The 22,119-nt window shown below is 39.5% G+C and overlaps 1 protein-coding gene and 1 non-coding gene across 2 annotated transcripts; one reads left to right on the forward strand and one right to left on the reverse strand.

Annotated features, from left to right (window-relative positions):
- The first annotated feature begins 440 nt into the window (after window positions 1–440).
- Window positions 441–17,127, forward strand: LOC110098541 (SRSF protein kinase 2). Its single transcript, XM_020825405.2, has 4 exons — window positions 441–724; window positions 3,597–4,388; window positions 16,122–16,169; window positions 16,241–17,127. Exons 1-4 carry the CDS (start codon window positions 545–547, stop codon window positions 16,559–16,561), a joined length of 1,341 nt encoding a protein of 446 aa, XP_020681064.1. The 5' UTR covers window positions 441–544; the 3' UTR covers window positions 16,562–17,127.
- Window positions 17,128–21,821: 4,694 nt separating this feature from the next.
- Window positions 21,822–21,893, reverse strand: TRNAT-CGU. Its single transcript has one exon. It is a non-coding gene; the product is annotated as a tRNA-Thr (tRNA).
- Between the last annotated feature and the right edge of the window lie 226 nt (window positions 21,894–22,119).

The raw sequence follows: 22,119 nt of genomic DNA on the forward strand, positions 1-22,119 counted from the left end.
CACCTAATAATTTGTCCTCCATAGGTGATATTTTGGACCATTAATGATTCGACAAATCCTATTGCATGGCAGATCAGATCCACCGTCTGCTTGATCGGAGGGATGAAACTGCCTTTATTTCCTTATGCGGCACTATCCGCATGAAACTTCTTCTACTCATGCGAGGCTGAGGGACCACCGAGGCTTCAAACCTACTTCTATCCACCCGATCGCAGCATCCCACCCTCAAAATATCACCAGTCAGATCTTCGCCGCTTGTCTAAGCAGCCCTGGACTGCGCCGAGTTCTGGATAGAAATCCTATGAACGAGGCGTACTTGTGGATATTATACGACTGACAGAAAGATATGTATTCTCTTTTAGATTCGTATTTTAGATCAAAGCAGATGCCAGTGTATGAGTGTAGGGGTCCACGTTAAAGTACTGCGATGTGAAGGATCATCAGAAACCGCGTACGGTCCACCTCTTCTTTTCCCGGCTAACGAAAGAAAACTTCAACAGTTTTCGTTTTCGCCTTCGTCGAATTTTGCTGTCCGGGAAGAGAGATGTCGTGCTCGTCTTCGTCGGGGTCTGAGGAGGACGAGGGCGTGGACGCATACAGGAAAGGGGGATACCATGCCGTGAGGCCGGGAGATCCCTTCGCTGGGGGAAGGTACATCGCCCAGAAGAAGCTCGGGTGGGGGAATTTCTCTACCGTATGGCTTGCCTATGATACGAGATGCAAGGTTGGATCGCTGTTTCTACTCTATTCTCTGTATTTTAATGATTACTTATAGCGAGTCTTGATCGATCAGCTAAACATTTTGAGTGTCTGATGCGTGTTTCTTAGCCTTTTCCATCTCAAGCTTGCATAACGAACTTATTCCCATGGATTTTGTTTTTGAACTAGATCGTAGTCTCTTTATCAGATTGATTTCTGATTGGATTCTTATGATGCGTATAAGTTGTTTTTTGTTCTTTATTCCCATATCTTATTCGTATTTTGTCTCTCTGAAAAAAGCCAGTTTGCTTGATTGTGGTTGTTAAGGTATCAAATTGCTGATGGGTAAAAGCTGAACCTTTTGAGGATGGTGCTTTATGCTTGTAGTTTAGATTTAATAATTGGGGGATTTACATATAAAACACTCGATCCTCTCTATTTACATATCTAATTCCCAAATCCTCTTAGTTACATAAATAGCCTAGCAATTTTTAAATAGCTTCAAGTTATCCACGAATCCAAGCCTACTTTAAACATAGTTCATAGTGTCGGTGTCAAGAATTAGAACTAAACTATAATTAGTTTGGCAGATTGACTACGTACCTACAAGTATAAGTGATGCCTTATGTGCAGGATTAATTATTCTGTGTGGACGCGGTAAGCCGTCTAGAGATCAACCAGAATGCGCCATGTCAGACTTTGCTCGGTACCGCGCCTAAGTACTGCAGATGTGGCGCATTCTGATTGGTCTTTGGATGAAGTTTTGCATCCGATCTCCCCGCACAGAATAATTTCTCCTTATTATGCAGACAGGGTGACAACATCACCAACATGGTTCAGGTTCAGATTCCAATACTAGAAAACAACACATCAACATAGTTCAGGTTCAGATTCCAATACTAGAAATACTGCAATGAATATCTGCTAGATTTTCTATTAACAGGTTTCATAATAAGTATAAACTTCAATTTGTATTTGTATTTGTATTTTTTTTTTCTTAAAACGTGCATCATGATTGTCCACGCGAACAGTAATGCTAACAGTTGAAGTTCACCAAAATAACTTCAAGTAGAAGGCACTTTTAGGTAACATTTGTTGATATAACAACCTGTTAACATCTTCGGACAGAAGGCAGAATCCCATTGAAGGTTCAACTTCCAATCATCAGAAGGATTTATTAGTTGAGGAGCATGGAGGCCACATCTACTATTGTCTTGATGGGATTCACAAGTTATATCAGCAAATAAGAGAAATAATGCATAATTGCTACAATGGTTCACAAGCTGGGATGCAGAGACCAATTGGGTGGTTGGAGATTGAAGCCAAGAACACAGAGGTGGCAGTTGTAGCTGGGTGCAGCATTGATTAGAGATAAAGATAGGAGCTATTTGGAAGCGAAGTTTTAGGTGGGGTTTCGGCATTGGTATGCAGAGTTGTTTAATAGAGATTTAGATGTTGTGGCAAATTTGATGGTATTTAAAGATTGTGATGCTATTAATGTAAATAAGAATAATGGGTTCTTGAGCAAATTTGGAAACTTTCCTAATTAACTAGAACTCATTTTAGGCAGAGAAATAACCACCTTGGGAATTTTGAATTTCAAAATTTGTTGGAGCCAAGAGGGGGCGGCGGCTAGACTAGTGGAGAGAATAGGTAAGAGGTGGAGGCCGGTGGCTGCTGGGGTGGTGGCTGGCGGTTGGAGAGGCTAAGGAGGCCGATGGTTAGGGGTTTTGGGGGAATACCTTGGAGAAGGCTGACGGCTCAAGGTGGTGGCGATGACCCAAGGAGAGGAAGGGGGCGGGTGGCTTTGACCGGCGGCTAGGAGGCTTGAAGTGGCCGGCGGGTGTAGGGAGATGGGGAAGAAGAAAATACTACGAATACTAACTGCGAGTCCCAGAATCCACCGGCGGATGACGGGTGATGCGTGGCCCTCTCCTAGGGTTTCTCCTCTCAAGAACTCACAAAGAGATCCATAAGAAAACTGAAATTTATTTCATAATCATCACCCCCTCTCCAAGAGGAGGGAGAAGGCTTAAATAGCCAATTACATGAAGGAAAATAAAAAGACACAATTGCCCCTAGGGAAAACATAAGGCAAAGCCCTCAAGTGAGGGTAGAAAGGGAAAAAGAACAATAACAAATCAAATACATAAAATATATCAAAATAAATAGACACGATCGTAGCCATTGATCTTCGATATCCTCATCATCGTCTTTGCCACATGGAGAAATACTCTCATTTTTGGCCCATTAGCCTTAGAGCATAGGTAACTTGTCAACTTTGGCATGTACCACCAAGCGATACCATAAATCCAGTATGAGATTTTCCTCATATGGTAGTGAATTGTAATAGTCATTTGTCTACCTGGGACTAGATTCACACCTTTGGTCTGTGATGTCTCCTTGAATGAGGTAAGTTATGTTTGCTAACAAGTATCTTTAGGTCATCATGTGATTATGTAGACTAACGGCACTGACAAACTTAGGATGATAGAACTATTGGATTTTGACCAAGGGTGTCATCTCACTTGATATGGTAGACATTCCTCCATCCATTATTTCCTTTCTCATGGACAGGTGCTGCCAAGTGGCACCCTACATCCATTCTTGGGTAGCTCCCTCTAGTCGATGTGGAGTCATAGGTCTCTTTTTGCATGTTTTTTGGTACCTTTGGGACTATCCTCTTTAATTTCTCGGATGTTTCACCCCTTTCATTCTTTATAGAGCCTAATAGATTTTATTCTAACATACCCTATTTGAACACAAACATATCATTTTTACTTTTGTTAATTAATTGATAAGCTATACTGAGGACTTTACTTTTACTTGCTTTCTGCAAATTAATTTATTGGTTATATTTAGCATCTCTAATTTACCTAAACCTCATTTGGTTGCAGAAATTTGTGGCTCTCAAAATTCAAAAAAGTGCTGCAGACTTTGTACAAGCTGCTCTCCATGAGATCGAGATTCTATCAGCTATTGCCAAGGGCGATCCCTCAAATTGCAAGTGCGTTGTTCAATTACTTGACAATTTTAAGCATACTGGTCCCAACGGGCAACACCCGTGCATGGTATTTGAAATTCTTGGAGATAGTCTGCTACGGCTAATCCGTTATAGTCGATATAAAGGCATTGGAATAAAGAATGTGAAAGATGTGTGCAGACCCATCTTATCCGGCCTTGATTATTTGCATAGGGAGCTTGGAATTATCCATTCGGATTTGAAGCCCGAAAATATTCTTCTTGTTTCCACAATTGATCCTGCAAAAGATCCTGTACGTTCAGGATTTACTCCGATGTTGGAGAGGCCAGAAGGAAACATAAATGGAAGTTCAGTTGTTAATAGTATTGAGAAGAGGCTCAAAGAGAGGGCTAAGAGGGCAAGAGTTCGGATCTCAGAAAGAAGAGTTGCAATGGGAGGTTTTGGGCAAGGGGTTGTGCAAAACGAGAGGAGTCTGGAGGGGATTGATCTAAGATGCAAGATTGTAGATTTTGGTAGTGCTTGTTGGGTGGATAAGAAATTTACAGGTGAAATTCAAACAAGGCACTATAGGGCTCCTGAGGTTATTCTTGGGGCTGCATACTCCTTTCCTGCTGATTTATGGTCTTTTGCTTGTATCGTTTTCGAACTTGCCACCGGCGATATGTTGTTTTCACCTAAAATTGGACAAGGGTTTTCAGAAGACGAGGTATGCCTTCGCTTGCCTCTTTACTTCTAGGACGTATTTTTTTAATCTTTTTGTTAGCATGTGAAATATAATAATAAGAATCGCTGTAATGAAGTTTTGACTACAAGTGGATGAAAATGGAACATTGTGGTGACAAAATTTTACTTAACCATATTTATGTTATCTGAGTTTAAGTCATTCATTTTCTTCAGAAGATATCAGTAGACATAAGCATTAAACATGGTAAGAAGATTCACGTCATGGTGATGAAACTTTAATAAGAAATCAACAGTAAGAACTAATGCGAATGATGTGGGGATAGTGCTGAGTTTACTTTGCTATGCTTGTGATGACTAATTACAAATCACACCTCTCTAAAATATATCATGGAAGAAAATCATTAGACCACTGGAGATGCACATCGTGGAATGTCTGCCAAATGATCTTTGACAAAGTGACATCCTTAAATTTTCGTACCAAGACGATGCAATGGGACTAATATTTTTTTATTTGCTTGTCTTAGAAAAGTGTTGTAATAGATGATTATCTCTATGGTTAATGTGGCTACTCAGCAACCTTGAAGAACTTCTCTCTTGCTTCAGGCCTGAAATAGTTAAAGCAAATGAAAAACCTAGAAGAATGACGTGGCAACTTGATTTTTCTATTGGCTGATATTGAGTGTTTTAGTCTTTTGCATTTGAATTGTCCAATTGAGTAGATTTGTGATAGGAAATGCTTATAGGGACAAGAATTCCCTTTGCTGAGTTTGAATTCTAGCACTTGCCAAAACAGATTGGAGAAGAATTTGGAAGAAATAATTAGAAATAAACCTTTTTATTGATAAAAGAAGAAATAAACGAACAAGATACAATGAATCCTCAATTGGAGAGGAGAATTCGTCTCTCTCAATTGGAGAGGAGAATCCGTCTCTCTCAATCTCTAGCCGGTGGCTAGAGCCCAAGCAAATCCTAGGAACTCAAAATTCAGCAAATAACCAGATAACCCTAACCCTAGAAAATCTCATCTATTTAAAGCATACAAATACAACCCTAATTTATTGAACAACCCCTCCCTAAATAATAACCTGCCTCAACCGCCCCCTCATATTCAAGTATTGAGCCCCACAAGGGGGATGGCAGCTGTAGGTGCCGTAGGGAAATAAACCACCCCCCCTAGGCTAGTTCATCTAGCCCACCTGGGCCTGTCCCGGTCCATCAATACTCCCCTCTCAAAGACCCACCTTGTCCGCAAGGTGGAAAGATAACTTCATCCTCAACTTTCTCATTATCACAAACGATGAGAACCTAAAGAGTTCGGTCCTTACATTTGTGCCCCGGTGTATATATTTCCTCACATCTGAAACAGAGTCCCTTCGCCCTCTTCTCCTGTAACTGTGTTTCTGTGAGCTTCTTGAAGTTGTCTCGAGTCTTCCACCGACAGTCTTCTCCTTTGGGGTCTCCCGAACGACAAGCATATCCGAAATTATTATACTGTTTTACACTTAATAATCAATAATAAGTAAAAGAAAGATAAATGACATAAAATAATTTTTTAAACGTGATTATACTAAAGCAAATAAGACTCAATAGTGATAACTAGAAGCAAGAAAATTGGCACTGTATCAATTCCTTTGGGTTGTGAAGAACACTACTCTGGAGAGTAAAAATTGAAGGCCATAACTTGTACCATAAATCTAGTTGAATACATCCTAAAGAAGAGAGAAATGATAAATCAATCCAAAAAATGAGTTGACAGATGAGAAATCCTTCTTGAAGTGGAAGACACAGTGCAAGAATATCACTATCATCAACAGAATCACGACTTTGGAAATATATCTTTTGAAAGCTTGAAAGTTTTCTTGCACATTATCATATCGATCAAACTTGGTTGAAATATTGGTTGATTGAATCTATTTTTTTTCTATTGGAGCTTATGATTGGTTTCATCAATTTGAGTTAGGTTGGGTTGACTTGATCAATTGGGTTAGATTTATACTTATTGGATTGGTTTTGATTGGGTAAGAATATTGTAACGGGTTAAATCGACTAGGTTTTCGCTTGAGTAGATCTAAAACGGAATATATGGAGTGTAATTTTAGTAGTAATAGACTTAGTGAGGGGATTGTGACTTTGGGCGATCAAGTCATTAATAAGAGTACATGTTTTAGATATCTTGGATCTATTGTTCAGAGTGATGGTGAAATAGATGGGGATATTATCAGCAGAATCCAAGTTGGATGGTTGAAGTGGAGGAATGCATCTGGCTTGTTATGTGATAGAAATGTACCCCTCAAACTTAAGGGAAAATTCTATAAGATGGTAGTGAGGCCTGCAATGCTTTATGGTGCCGAATGTTGGCCTTTAAAAGAGAAGCATAATACTGAGATAAGTGTGACAGAGATGAGGATGCTCAGGTGGATGAGTGGCTTTACCCTTAGAGATAGGATACGAAATGAGCATATACGTGAAAAGGTTGGAGTAGCTCCAGTAGAAGATAAGATTAGAGAAAGTCGCCTTAGATGGTTTGGTCACATAAAACGGCGGCCTTGCGATGACCCGGTTAGGAGAGTAGAGGCATTAGATTTGATTTTTGTTAAGAAAGGTAGGGGACTAGGGGTAGACCTAAAAAGACTTGGTTAGAAAATATTAGGAATGACCTTTCTTTATTAGATTTAAACGAGAATTTGACTTTTAATAGGACACAATGGAGTAAAAGGATTCATGTAGCCGACCCCACGTAGTGGGATAAAGGCTGGATGTTGTTGTTGTTGTTAAATCGAATAGGTTTAAGCTGAGTTAATTGAATAGTTGGTTTTTTTCTTTAAATATAAACAGAGGTAGACTAGACTAAAATTTCAATAGGCATGACTTAGTGTAGAGCAATCTTATTGATTACCTACTATATATGATTACGATATCATTTATCCTCCATTTAGGAGGATTTTACTAATGTAGAATCCTAACTTCATGCGCGGAAGATTGACTTTTCAACCTTGCAACTATATCGCTTTATCACATTTGTCAACTAATTTTATTGAACTTTCTAGGATTTCTTAGAAACTTCTTTTTAGAGCTTTCTTGGTTCATGGATCTTGGGTAGCAATTTCATCTTTAGGAGCCTTCAACAAATGTCCAAAATTATAACTTGGGTTTACTACCTTACTTGACTTGGCTCTATAGTGATTTCTTCTCATCTTCCAAGCTTGTTAAAATTGATGGACTTAATTTTGCATAGATGTTTTATTTTAATTAGCAAGAGAGTGGGTCCTTATGCTGCTTCTTTAATAATGGAGATATATCAAATTTTGATAGCTTTTACTCCATTGCTCTTTTGAAAGACAGATTTTTTTTCTCCTTTTGGATGCTTTTGGGCATCTAAGGGCATGCCATTGTACAAGATATGCGGCCTTGACCACAACTTAATCCCCTTCACTTTGATTGAGTCAATCATGATAAGTTTTATTACATCAATAAATTTTGTAGCAATTTGTTGGAGATGGGTTACACGTCTTGCACCTCTATCATTTATTGTATTTGCATGTTGCCTTTTTTTCTCAAGGTGGTGACATTTAGATTTGACATTCCCGTTAATAAGTCTTCCAAAATGCCTTATTATTAATTTGTTTGCCATTGACGTGCTAGATTCGTTTTTGAATAGAAATGCCTTTCCCTTCTTTGTCAATTGGCACAAATAGGATTGTAGATGTAGTGCCATACATCTATTATGAAGTTACATGCTATCAAAAATTACTTGGCAGATGACAAGTTGAACTACCACGGATACCATCTTATTAATGTGATTCATGGTGATTGCGAACTTTAAGCGGCACTCGTGATCAATCTTCTATTCAAATCTTTTCTTAATCCATTCTAAAGAGTAAGGATTAGGTGGGCAGTATCAAACACTAATTTTTACACCAAATTGGAATGGATGAGGTTGTCTTGGTTGTTGGTGTTGATGATGGCATCCATCACCTCTTGCTTCACCTATATCCTCAAGGCAAACAACTCCTCTCATGTGTCCACATTAACAGATGACCCTGTTGCTATTTTCTTCCGCATTGCTATCAGAGATAAAGATAGATCCATCTTGTTCAGTGGACTTCATACGATGTTTGCCACTACAAAATAATTAGTTTTTCTTTCCCATTGTTCTTTTGTTGAAGGAAAGTTAAAAATGTAGTTTCTAGCATTTTTTTTTCCTCTTGTGTGATCAAGTGTCTGACAACGATCACAAAACTTATTGTTCTTATAATAGTAGGGCCATCATTAGTATTTTTTTCCTTCTTTCCTTTGAATAAAGAAGATTCGACTTCAAATGGTTCTGTTCTCCCTTTTCTTTGGTTTTTGTGCTTTATGGCTATTGCCATCATCATGGACTGATTGAGATTGATAATTATGAACAAATAGAGTTCATTACCAATTTGAAAATAAAATCATTACATGTATTTCATCAGTGTTTGTACCTCATTAAGACTTAATACCAATATGATAACTTGACGTTCGAATTTCATGGTGTACTCCTATATAGGTTGTTTTTGGCATTACCTCAAATTGCCACTTATTCCACCAATCCTCATTATAACCCGTCAGGTAGAATTCTAAGCATATCACTTGAACATTTCTCATGTTAACTCTTGATGATTATTCATTTTTAGATGGACATTCCACCATGTCAGGGCATAGTGACTTAACTTCAGTCAAGCGAAAGCAATCTTGCTGTGGGTGCTATACCCATTCAAGATCAAGCAAGTCTTAGACTGATCAATCCATGCATTGAGCTTTTTGGCATCAACTGCCCCATCACATCATAATCATTGTTTTGGTTTCTACTTTGAATGATCATATCCTTCATTGATAAGTGGTAATTATTAGATTTGAATTTGTCTGTAGATAACAATATAACACCCGACCTTATTAGCAAGCAATCTTTTAGGTATGAGTCAGAGAACTTAGAAAGAGAGAGTAGGATGAGTGTGTAAAATGAGATAGAAATAAGAGTACAAAGTATGCTCATAATATCAGAAAATGTCCTAAAAAACCTAAAATTTTCCTCTTTATGCTTTATTTATAGGGCTTGGAGAATTACAAGAAAAGCTACACGCAATAAATAAAAATAAAATGTACAATATTGATTATAACCCATTACAAATTGTAGAGGACACATGACATGGGTTGATATGTGCCTACAGGGCTCATTATTATTTATTTGGACCATCGCTTTCAGACCGAGTCCCTGAGGTGAGTGTTCATTTGCGGTGTATCAGACGAGTCCTCCACATAAGTCATGAAGGATGAGTCTATATGGGCGAGTCCCTTGGATGCGGAAGCAAGTCTCTAGAGGCTCTAATTTGACCTTTAGGGCTAAAGGGTGAATCCCTTGAGATGATGTTATCTATGAGCTAAGGACTAGGAGTCTGGAGTCGGGGGGGGGGGGTTGCTGTCATGGACCCCTGAGGTGTGCACTTTTTGTAGTTGGATTAGGGGACATCAATGGTAATTTGATAGCTCGGATGATTGTGAGTGTGATGTAGGACTACAATGCTTAAAGTAATTCGATAAGAACTTGCACGATTTATTGATTAGAATATTAATGATTAAAACTTTTAGCAAATAAAACGACAAAGTAAAACGTAAGAGCGGTCTCTTTTGTTTTTGCGCAATAAGAGCTTTGAATCATTAAAATAATATAGGAAATCAACAACATGCAAATATAATAACTTTCAACGAAAATCTCTAATCTAACAATAAGATTAGAAAACAATGAAGTGCACTCAATCCCTACGTTTTCTAAACTCGGCAGAGTTAGGCGAACACGATCTTCATGACTAAAATCAAATCACAAGAAAGAGGGTTACACGAGGAGGAAGATTGGAAGACCTTCGTCAAGGTTCGGTTGTAATCCTCCACTGTACGGTACCAAGTTGCTCTTCAATAGCCTTGACTAAGGTATCCAAGATGCGCTCAACGTATTCTTCAGCGGCGTGGTCGATGCACGGGTTGACGTCGAAGAAGGTCGAGTGCAGGATGCACACAAATTCTTGCTCGTCGTAGGAGAGGCTGCAATCAAGTTCCGGATCTGCCATGCATTTGCTTTGTTGTATGTGGTAGTATCGGCAATGTCCTTCAAGGCTCCTAGATCTCTTGAGAGAAAGGGAATCCTCACAAGAAACAAGAGAGAAGGCGAGGAGAAGGGATCGGCCACAAAGGGGAGCTACACATGGGTTAGGGTTAGGTCGGAGGAGATAGTCAAATTCAAAACTCTGAAATAAATTTCAGATTTTGAAATTAAGAGGGAAAGGAATTAGGAGGGGAATTTAATTCCCAAATTGGGGGAGGGGGACGGTTTAGGCTAGGGGGGCGGCGATATGGTGAGAGGCTAAGGATTTATTTACATACCAAGGATGGTATTTTGGAAAGTAATCATGAGGTAGTGCTTTTACGAAATTTTGGCCAAGAGGAGGTGGGAGGAAGTTTGAATTGTTTCCAAGGTGGGGAGGTGGGCTTTAGGAAACAATTCCTAATTTAATCCCATAGAGGGCCGGCGACATTAATGAGCTAGGGAGGGATTTAAGGAGGCTTTAATGCTTCCTTAAATTAGATAATTAGATTTTGAATGAAATAACTCATCCCAAATTAAATTAAAATCCAATGGGGAGAGATTTAGAAACTTTCCTAAAATTGATTTTATAATTTAGGAAATATTTTAAATTTCAAATTGGGTGAATTTGAATTTAAAAATCTTCCCAAATTATGACAATCTAGAATAGGAAATAATACCAAGAGAGGACAAGGAGCTAGGGGACAGCGGCTTGCTTGGGGTTCGGGTAAGGGAGCTGGCGATGAGGTGGAGGTGGCTTGGAGAGTTCGGTGGGGGTGGAGAAGGGGTTTGGTGGTGGTGAAAGTTTGGACAAAGATGATGGAGGGGAGGTAAGGCTAGTGGAGGTAGGGGGAATTAAGGAGGAAGGAAAGAGAAATAAGATAGAACCACGAATCCAACTCGTCTAGGTTGGTGGGTGATGCACAATTCTCCCTCTCCTAAGGATCTCACTCCAATCTCTCAAGCTCTCATGAGAGTGCAAACAAAGAGAAGCAAAGTTTTCAAATAATCATTCATTAACTTGAAAAGAAGAATAATGGGGCTATAAATAGCCTCGTACAAAGACTCACAAAATAAAAGGACAACAATACCCCTAGGGCTTAATACGACCTCCCTTAATAAAAGGGTACAGCGGGAAACTAGTAAAGAAAATACAATATGACATCATAAATAAGAAAATATATAAAACAACTCAAAAATACAATGACTCAATCGTGGCCGCATATCGACGGTCACGTCTTTGATATACCTTCCACGATATGATGCCCCCATCAGAGTGGCCTTAGGAGGTTGATCTCTATCAAGATGAGTTTCCCTCTTGTGTTGGAAGAATCTATGAGTTCATTGATGTGCATGCCGGGGACAGTTCCTCAATTTGGCTGATTTGAACAAGTCACATTCCTTGCTAGCGAGTGCTTTAGGTGTGGGCGATTTGACTGTTTTGACTAACTTCTTTTTTTACTGAAACTTGCTAAGTACTCATGAAATACCTACACTGACATGTTCGAGTATACAATTGTCATATTCTTATATTCCATTCTCTCCAAATGTGTTTTTGTTAGTCATGGTAAGAGGAGGAATATGAATTAGCCTGCTTATTTTAATTTCAGTTGATATTATTTTAATCCTTAATTACAAATTCAAAGCCAAGCATATCCAAGCAATTTATCAAATCCACCCTTATCGTGTTGTAATATGAAGTTTAATCCAAAAGTTTAGCTTTCAGAGTTTATTCTTTCTCATGTGGTGTTGGATTGACCATCCGATTGTGCCTAGGGACTCCTGGTGATATCCTGCTTGATGTAAACAATGTGATATGAAAATTACCGATATTTGTAATTTTTATAGAGAAATCAAATTGTTAAAGCTTTAAATGATTTTTAATGCTTGATATATCCTCGAAAAATTATCTTGATCGGGCACGAATCTCGAGAAAAAATCAAGCTGGAAACTTCCGAAATTAAAATTGGGACCATCCGAATTCCGATTTCAGCAAACTTATAATCGAACTGAACGTCTCGGAAATACAAACCCAACGACACTAACTTCGAGTCTTCGACTCAATCCGAGCCCAAATGGGTCTGAATTGAGGACTTGATGCGCTTTTAAAAGGTTCAAACCACAATTTGGATTACTAAACGGTTTACAAACATGATATGCTTATAGTCGAATTGAGCGGCTTGACGAGACGAATCCAACGAGCCCAATATCACAGAGTTCCGAAATCATTAAGACCTTCAAATGTCTAGAGAACGGTCCACGATCAAGGTATTCAACATCGGTCGTCCATTCAAACCACTCCCAATTTGCCCTTGATCCTACTCCTATTTACGGTCCATGACACTTTAGAAAATCTATAAATCGACCACTCCTTTCTCTTGAAAAGGAACCCTAAGCCTAAGGAGAAAAGAGAGAGATCAGAGATCGCTCTTGCCTCCTTGCCTACTCGACCACCGTCGGAGCTTCGTCGGACCACCGCCTAAGGCCCTGAGCTCCGCCCGACCACCCCCTGAGGCCCTGAGCTCCGCCAAACAATCACCTGAGATCCTGAGTTTTGCCGGACCACTGCTTGAGACCCTAAGTTCCACCGGACCACCACCTGAGGCCCGAAGTTCTGCTGGACAACCACCTGAGGCCCGAAGTTCTGCTGGACAACCACCTGAGGCCCTAAATTTTGCCGGACCAACACTTGAGGCCCGCAGTTCTGCTGGACCACCACCTGAGGCCCAGACATCTGTTGGATCACCACCTGAGGCCCTAACTTCTGCCGAACCACCACTTGAGGCTCGGAGTTCTACCGGACCACCACCTGGGGCCTGGACTTCTATCGGACCACCACCTGAGACCCGGACTTCTACCGGATCACCACCTGAGGCCCGAAGTTCTGTTGGTTGGACCACCACCTGAGGCCCTGACTTCTGCCAACCACCACCTGAGGCCCTAAATTCTGCCAGAACACCACCTGAGGCCCAAAGTTCTGCCAGACCACCACCTGAGGCCCAAAATTATGTCGGACCACAACCTGACGCCCGGAGTTCCGCTGAACCACCGAGTGACCACAGAGTTTCGCCGGACTACCAATTAACACCCGAATTTTCAAGTCACGCCGATCTTCTGCCAGACCACCAAGTGACGCCGGACTTTCATCCCTGTTTGTCACTAGATTTCAATCATACGGTTGACATTTGTAATCCGATTGCCCTCAAGGACAAGTCAGCCCACTTTAATCTACTCGAATTCTAGTTGAATCATTTTCAACTAGGCCAGACCCCATGGTTTTTCCCCTTTCCAGGACTTTCCATGTAAAAAACTTTGTGTTCTCTATGTGTGAGCTGAATATCCGTACAACGCTAAGACGTAGGATTTTAACTCTCTCGCCGCGTATACTCTAGCCCGCAACAATGCTCAAAGCCTATAGTTGATCTGATTGTTTCTTACTAGATCTAGCCTTCATATCATTTCATGCTTAATAATTTATTATAAATGATATAAATATCAAATCAATGATGTCATGTTTTTCATTGCAGTCTTTACATTTATGAAAATTCAAAATTAGGAAGGTCCCATTTTGAAGTGGAACTCTCTCACCTTGCTTATAGGTTCAAAAAGTTTTAAATGAGATATTCTCTCTCTTTCCGGATTTTAATAGATAATATATAGATAAGTTTGAGGATGGGGCAATTGTGGGGAAGTATGCAAAGGAGGTGGAAAGTGAGAATTGTGATTGCTATCATGTTTGATGCAAAATGTGTCACACTATTGGAAAGAGTCTCAAGTTTGAAGTGAACATTTTCTTGTTGTTTTATATTGCTCTATATAGTAAAACAAATGTTGAAATCGATAATGTGTGTAAGCTGTATGGAGGAGGTTGAATGCTTAAAAAATTTCGATTATGTGAAGTGTAGTAAGGTGATTTCATGATTGTAAATTCTTTTAATATAGATTTCTTTATAAAGAACTCTTTGTGTTCAATAATTTTGCTCTGATACTAATTGATGGCTAGTGGGGCGATTGTAGCAGAGATTATGGATAATATTTAATATCTTCATCCTTGAGAAGGAAAGAAACCATTGTAGAAAGTGAACTAGAGAGATAAAGATAGAGAAAAATGTGAATATGAAAAGAATAAATTTCTCAAAACAAGGGAGATAGAACGTAAAAAGTTGATGGCATGAAGAAACTTTATTATTTGGAGAAGAAAGAAATCAACCCTCATTTTTTATCACTATATACAACCAATTAACGACCTACTATTTATAATAGTAGCTATTCATGAACTTTTTAGTATTGCTAAATTTAAAATAATTGCAAACATATTTAAATTGATAAATAGCTTAATACCTTTACAATTGATTAAAGGACAAATAAAGATCATCAACAACAACAACAACAACAAAATCCTATCATAATACTAATTAAATGCCTACCATTTATAATAGTAGCTATATTCATAAAATTTTTAATCTCTGCTAAAATTAAATAACTTTTAAAATTGATGAAAGGATAAATAAGGACCAAAAATATAAACTAATTGACTAGAAAATGATATGAAAATTTATTGTTTAAAGGACACCTTTAGATGGATGATAGTTCAAATAGTAAAGATATGCCATTCATTTTGTTTTCTATCAATCAGATTATATCACTTGAAGAATTGTAGCTTTTACATCCATGATTCTTTTATCCTAGGCACCATACTTAGTGTGATAAGTTTATTATTTGTAATCACTTGTACATTAAGGGATTGTTTGGTTGAGTATATTTGGAGGTTGTTGCATTTGAAATGTAGTGATTTTATATTTTCGGCTATTAGTTTGGTGAAAAATAAGCAAGTAATTTTTTGAGGATTTTGAAATACACCTTAGAATTCATTTTTTGAGGAATTTGGAATTTGCTCGACTGCGGTGAGTCCTAAGATTCAAGGTCGCAACCTTAGCCATTGACACATATGACATGAGCTCAAAACCCAGTCCCTGCATGCAATGATGTTGCATGACGCATAGTCGTCCTTGCATTTGACGCTAGCCCGCTGCTAATGCTAAACCACATATGATGTGAGCTCATGATTTATTGCTATCTTTGCACGAGTCGCAAGTTGTGACCTAGCCATTCTTGCCATGGAGTGTCATCCACAACCTCACTGATCAACCCCATATGTCGTTGACAACCCCAATCTTATTTCCCTTGACATCTGCTTCATCGTCCTTGCCCCCCTCATCCATGTTGTCACTAAGCCACTATCTTTACCTTAGAGTAATGTATTTCATTTTCATCTAACAAAACGCAAAATAATGATCTCTTGCATTTAGTTTACGAGTCAAACAATCATAAAAATTTCAAATGCATTTGCATTAAAAATATACATGAATTCTAAATACTTGTAACCAAGCAGCCCCTAATTGTTTCACTTGTATACTAAATGTTTATCTCTTCATTGGCATCTATTTTGAAGCTTTTTAAAGGCATTTGGAAAAAATATTGTGACTTTTGACTTTAATATCCATAATGATTGCTCAGAATCCATAGATCAGCTTTTTTGTTACCTAATCTAAGCTATATTGGAATGAAAGAGAAATAGAAAGTACCCCTTCTATCGTCTGCTACACACATTACATCTCTTCTTCCCTCTCAAAGCTTATTGATCTAAATTTGCAGGACCACTTGGCTTTAATGATGGAACTTCTTGGAAAGATGCCTCGTAAGGTGAGTAGTTCCTCCAAACTTATCCTGGGATTCATCACCGATGACTGACACTGCCTCACTTGTGATAACAGGTTGCTATTACTGGATCTCGATCGAAGGACTACTTCGATAGATATGGAGACTTGAAGAGGATCCGTAGATTAAAGTTCTGGCCTATTGATAGGCTTTTAGTTGACAAATACAAGTTCTCTGAGACCGACGCACGAGAGTTTTCTGATTTCCTTCAGCCACTTCTTGATTTTGCTCCAGAAAAGCGGCCAACTGCAGGGCAATGCCTGCAACACCCCTGGCTTGACAATGGAGATCCAAACACAAAGGCCGGATCCGAACAAGTTCGTGTAGAAAATTTGAAGATTGGCATGGGAAAGCTTCAATTGACAGTGGGCAAATAAGAGCTTTTTCTGGTGATACTCCTCTTCCATGTCTTTTTAACAAACACGCTTCAATGATCTCTTTCTTTTCTGTAAGATCTAGATGGTGAAGTGTACTCAACTGGAAGAAGAATTCTTCCATAACGAGAAGTTACTGAGTTGGCTTTTTTCCCTCATAATGACATGGGAGCTTGGAATTACAGTTGCAGCGAGAAGGTGTGAAAGTGCTTCTGAAAGTGCTTGGGCTTGAGGATAAGCCATATGTTAGAAATATTTATTCATGTTGAGTGATGAGTTGTCATTTATGCATCCAGTGATCCTTAACCCCAGAGTTTGATTCATTGTTCGATGGCCTCACCGTCTGATCTCTCCTTGCATGAGAACCTTATTCAAGGGTTATGCAAGCATTCCTTGTATAAATTAGGCCCTCGAGGACATTAGATTATCATTGTATTGATTATCCTTTTCCCATGAAGTTGAATTATTTGATGTCCATTTCATATTTTATTTGTATATTCATGTCACAAACTTGTTTTTCTGAAGATTTAACTTAAGAAACATGGATTATCTTATGGGCATTACATTTATTCAAGCATAAACGCCTATGGAGTGCATTTCCTGTTTGGTTTTCGCCATGTTTTTCTATAAAATTTATTGCACATATCTTATTCGGCATGATACCCCTGAGAGATTATTACGTGCGAAATCCGGATATAATTTTTCGTCTATATTCCGCACGTAATAATTTTTCAATAGCCTGTGGGAAATAGGATCTAAGCCCTAGCAGAGAGAAGAGATTATTACGTGTGAAGTCCGGATTGAAGTTGCATTCGATTTTTGTGAATGTATACAGTAAAAGTACAAAAAAAATACACTGATGAATAATAACTAATTTTTTACTGTGCTTTTATCGCATACTCATAAAAAAAATGGATAATTCTGTGGGAAATAGGATCTAAGCCCTAGCAGAGAGAAGAGATTATTACGTGTGAAGTCCGGATTGAAGTTGCATTCGATTTTTGTGAATGTATACAGTAAAAGTACAAAAAAAATACACTGATGAATAATAACTAATTTTTTACTGTGCTTTTATCGCATACTCATAAAAAAATGGATAATTCTCCGATCTGAATTTTGCACGTAATAATCTCTAGTCCGAGAGGGTGGAGCTTGTGGGATTGACTGTGGACTATGGGATGTGTTGAAGGCTTGGCTGAGGCTTCTTTAGAATGTGAGAGGGTGCCAGTCTGGAGGGTGGTTGTAAAGTAAGGGACATATTTATGCTGATTTGAGAGGGTGTTGGTGTCGGTTACGAAGGAAGGATTTTTCTTTGATTAATGAAGAGGGAATTTGAAAGTAACTACTAATCATAGAGGTAGTTTTGGAGATGTCAAATCAACATAAAAAGGTAAAGTTATATATATAAACTAAAAATAAAGATACTAGATCAACTCTAATGAATTGAAGAAGATTAGAAAATCAATTAGAGTTGGCCACCAAGACTTTCTAAAAACATTAAAAAAAAAAAATCAAGTGAAATGATTTAACTAGTGTTGTTGGTTGATTAAAAATGATGTCATTCCTCAGGGGAATGTTGGTTCATTATAACAAAAATGCATTGCTTTTTTGAAATAGGAAGAATTCAATGTCATAAGAGTTGTTCTCAAGAGAGTGTTGGCCTGTTTGTTTAGTCGATAAGACTGTATTTAGGCGACAAAAGTCGGAAGGATCATAGTTGGATAACGGTGGTTAGAGGGACTGTAATCTACGTTTGACGAAGGTCGGAAGGATCATAGTTGAGCGATGGTCGTCTGAAGACCGTAGTCAGGGAATGTGGTCGGTGCGCGACGGAAGTTGGAAGGACTGTAGTCGGGCAACGGTTGTCAGAGGGACTGTGATTGGTTGACGATGGAGGTATAATGGATCATTGGTGACTGTCAAACGGTGATCCCAAGGGTGATGGTCGGGTGGAGGTCCAGCAGTGGTGGCCTAGTGGCAAGGGTTCGCTTGTAGCGCCAACGCCAAAAAGGAGATCAGTCAATGCACATGCATAAGTCTGATGATGGTCGGTGATTAGGATGATATCAAGCGGCGGTAGCGCTAGTTGGAGAATGAGAGAGAGCCCTCTAGTTTTAGTGACTCCTCTCCCCTCCCTCCCTCATGTGAAGAATGAGGGCATATTTAAAATTTTTTTAGGATAACATGTTCAGTAAATATGAAGAAGATTCAGAGTAAATTTGGAGTAAACATAGTTAAATGATATTCACCTACCTCCATAAATATACAAAGAGATAAAAATCCACTAGTCTAGACGATAAAAATACAAATATATTTGCTCATCCAAGTATTTTTTACTTCTATATTAATAATATTCTTCTTCTTCTTTCATCTCATTGATCGCTAGAGCATGTGATAGTCAATAATTTCTTCTTTTGAAGGCCTCTGGTCTTTTTTGACATACTAGCCCTTCAACATTCACAGCACATCATTAAAAAGTGCTACTCTTGCCTACACAGTAGTTAACATTGCACAAACTACAAATTTGTCATGTATATTTCTGTATTATCTTTCAACATGCAACAAAATTGATATTGTATATAGACTTTTTTAGATAGAGCACACCTAGGGAGAAGAGAGGAGGGAGGTGGGAGAAAGGGGGAGAAAAAGAGAAGGTGCTTGCTATTGATATAACATTTGATAAGGTGGTGTAGGAAAACATGGATTTGAGAAGGATGTGGATGAGTTAGGGGACCAACATCTTATCATTGTATGTACATATTAGTGGTAGGAGTCATGAAATGAATCCCTTGACATAGAATATATAGATCATGAGGGAGGAGGAAAAAGAAAATAAGAAAGTCCTTACTGTTGATCCAATATGTAATAATCTTATTCAAATATTTTAAACACTACAAAAATTAAATAAAAGTAATTATTTTAGTTCAAATATTATTCAAATATGAATCATATTTTAATCACATAAAATCTTAATACTAAAAGTTGATGCGTCATCATGAAATTACCTTGATCGGGCACGAATCTCAATGCAAAATTGAGTTGGAAACTTCTAAAATTAATCCGGAGACCATCTCAACTCCGATTTCAGTAAACTTACATTCAAACTGAGCATCTCGGAAATACGAACCCAACGACACCAAATTCGACCCAATCCGAGCCCAAATGGGTCCAAATCATGGATCCGAAGCGCTGTTGGAAGATTCAAACCACAATTTGAGTTACCAAACGGTCTCGGATTTTAACGAGCTAATACTCGAATTAAATGGATCGACGAGACGAATCCAACGAACCCAAGATCACAGAATTCCAACATCATTAAGACCTTCAAATGTCCAACGAACGGTAAACGATCGTAGGATTCAATATCGGCCGTCCATTAGACCACTCCCTATTCGCCCCTGATCTCACGCCTATTTACGAGCTATGCCACTCCAGAAAATCTATAAATAGAGCCCTCATTCTTCACAAGGGGGGGTCCAAGCAAGAAGAGAAGATGAGAAGAGAAGGAAGACGCTCCTCCTCGACCACCGCTGGAACTTCGCCGAAACACCACCTGAGCATCGTCGGACCACCGCGGAACTTCGCCGGAGCCTCGCCGGACCACCGCCTGAGGCCCTCACCTTCGCATGAGGCCTTCACATTCGTCAAAGGCCCTCACCAACACCTGAGGCCCTCTCCTCGCCGGACCACCGCAGGAACCTCGCCGGACCACCGCAGGAACCTCGCCGGACCACCGCAGGAACCTCGTCGGACCACCGCCGGAGCCTCACCGGACTACCGCCGGAGTTTCGCCGCACCACCATCTCAAGGCCCGACGTTCAGGCCCGATGTTCTGCTGAAGGCCCAACGTTCTGCTCAAGGCCCGACGTTCAGGCCTAACGTCTTCATCTGAGGCCCTCACCTTCTCCAGAGCCACTCACCCTCGTTAGAGGCCCTAACCTTCGCCAGATGCCCTCACCTTTGCCAGAGGCCCTCACCTTTGCCAGAGGCCCTTATCTTCGCCAGATTATCATCAAAAGCCGTGTGCTCCACCAAAACACCACCTGAGGCTAGGACTTCTGCTGGGCCACTACCTGACGCCTAGAGTTCTACCAGAGTACCGCCCTACTACAACGGTCTTTCAGACCTCGGTCTCTCAGACCTCGGTCTCCTCCCGACTACAGTCCTCCCGACCTCCGTCGCCTACTATGGTCCTTCCGACCTCCATCACCAGACAACGGTCTTTCCGACCTCCATCATGTAATACACTCTATTGTAACTCCCACCATGTAATACACTCTATATGATGTACATTTGTGACATCAAGCCAAGGCCTTCTCCTTAAGAAGGCCTCATTTGTAATCGACTACAAATATTAGTGGATTCATTCAAACTGGGCTAGGCCCCGTGGTTTTTCCTCCTTTTTAGGGGTTTTCCACGTAAAAACTCTGGTGTCTCTTATGAACGCTACACCCTCTCACTTATCTGATTGTGTGCTGGATCTTCGTACAATGCTAAGACGTTAAACTATATATTTCTCAATATTCTAGGACGCAACAAAAGTATTAATCAATTTAATTTTAATTATTATAAAGAAATAATTATCATATTTATTCCATTTTGCACATGAAATCACATTTCCCTATATTAAATGAAAAAATCTTTATAGTAAAAGAAAACTTCTAAAAATTAGGGGTTTCAAAATGAGCTTTTTGGTTGGGCTGAGGTCCCATTCAAAATTGATCCACTTTCAACTGGAACAGCCCGAGCTCGACTTGATTAGTTAAATCTGTCAGAATTTTAGACTTAGACTTGGCCTGCCGGGTTTTTAGATTAACCCAAACCGACTCACTAATCCATAACTGTGCAAGGTTGTGAGCGCGAGCTTGGGCAAGGTAGGCGAGCACAAGAGTACTGGGGGCTTGGGGTGAGCTCAAGTGTGGGACGTGGGGCAAGTGGGGGGCGAGGTCATGGTGCAAGTGCGGGGTTGGGTCGTGTTGGGTGCTAGATCGGTTTGGGGGGGGGATCGGGTTAATTCAAAATTGGCACAAATCGAATCCAAATTTGTAATTAGGAAACAAATTTGAATACAAATCTAACCTGTTTATCAAACGAGTTGATTCAAATCCAAAATTTTGGGAAAAAAATCGGGTCAAATTCTGGTACTGGTACACTCTAAAAACTATTGCTGTATGCCTCCCTTTCAAAACATCAAAAGCTCCCATAAATTGCTCTAAAATCTTAATTTTGCAAAATAATAATTAACGTTTAGGCACAAATAATAAGCTCCCGGCGAGGATCGAACTCGCGACCTTTCGCTTACGAAGCGAACGCACTACCACTATGCTACGGAAGCCGAGTTGTTTAATTTCGTGGTGAACGATTTATATTCATAAAAAACTAAAAGTAGTGCGACCTCCTCTTCTTCCACCGACAGCATGAGCGGCTTCGTATTCACTATTCAGTATCCTGAGAAAGCGAAACCGACGTGGAAATTAGACGCTTATAGGCTATATAGCGAGTTACAGATTTACTGTACTGTACTCGTTGCTGGTGATTTCTCGTGAGATTGTAGGCCCATA

Source organism: Dendrobium catenatum, unplaced genomic scaffold (assembly GCF_001605985.2).
Source record: "Dendrobium catenatum unplaced genomic scaffold, ASM160598v2 original_scaffold_268208, whole genome shotgun sequence".
NCBI classification, from domain to species: domain Eukaryota; kingdom Viridiplantae; phylum Streptophyta; class Magnoliopsida; order Asparagales; family Orchidaceae; genus Dendrobium; species Dendrobium catenatum.

What these genes read in the sequence shown, in the direction of transcription:
- LOC110098541 (XM_020825405.2), top strand. Translation starts at nt 545, where the DNA reads ATGTCGTGCTCGTCTTCGTCGGGGTCTGAGGAGGACGAGGGCGTGGAC. An exon ending in CCTATGATACGAGATGCAAG is followed by an intron (nt 725 to 3,596) that starts GTTGGATCGCTG and finishes ATTTGGTTGCAG; the next exon opens with AAATTTGTGGCTCTCAAAAT. An exon ending in AAGGGTTTTCAGAAGACGAG is followed by an intron (nt 4,389 to 16,121) that starts GTATGCCTTCGC and finishes CTAAATTTGCAG; the next exon opens with GACCACTTGGCTTTAATGAT.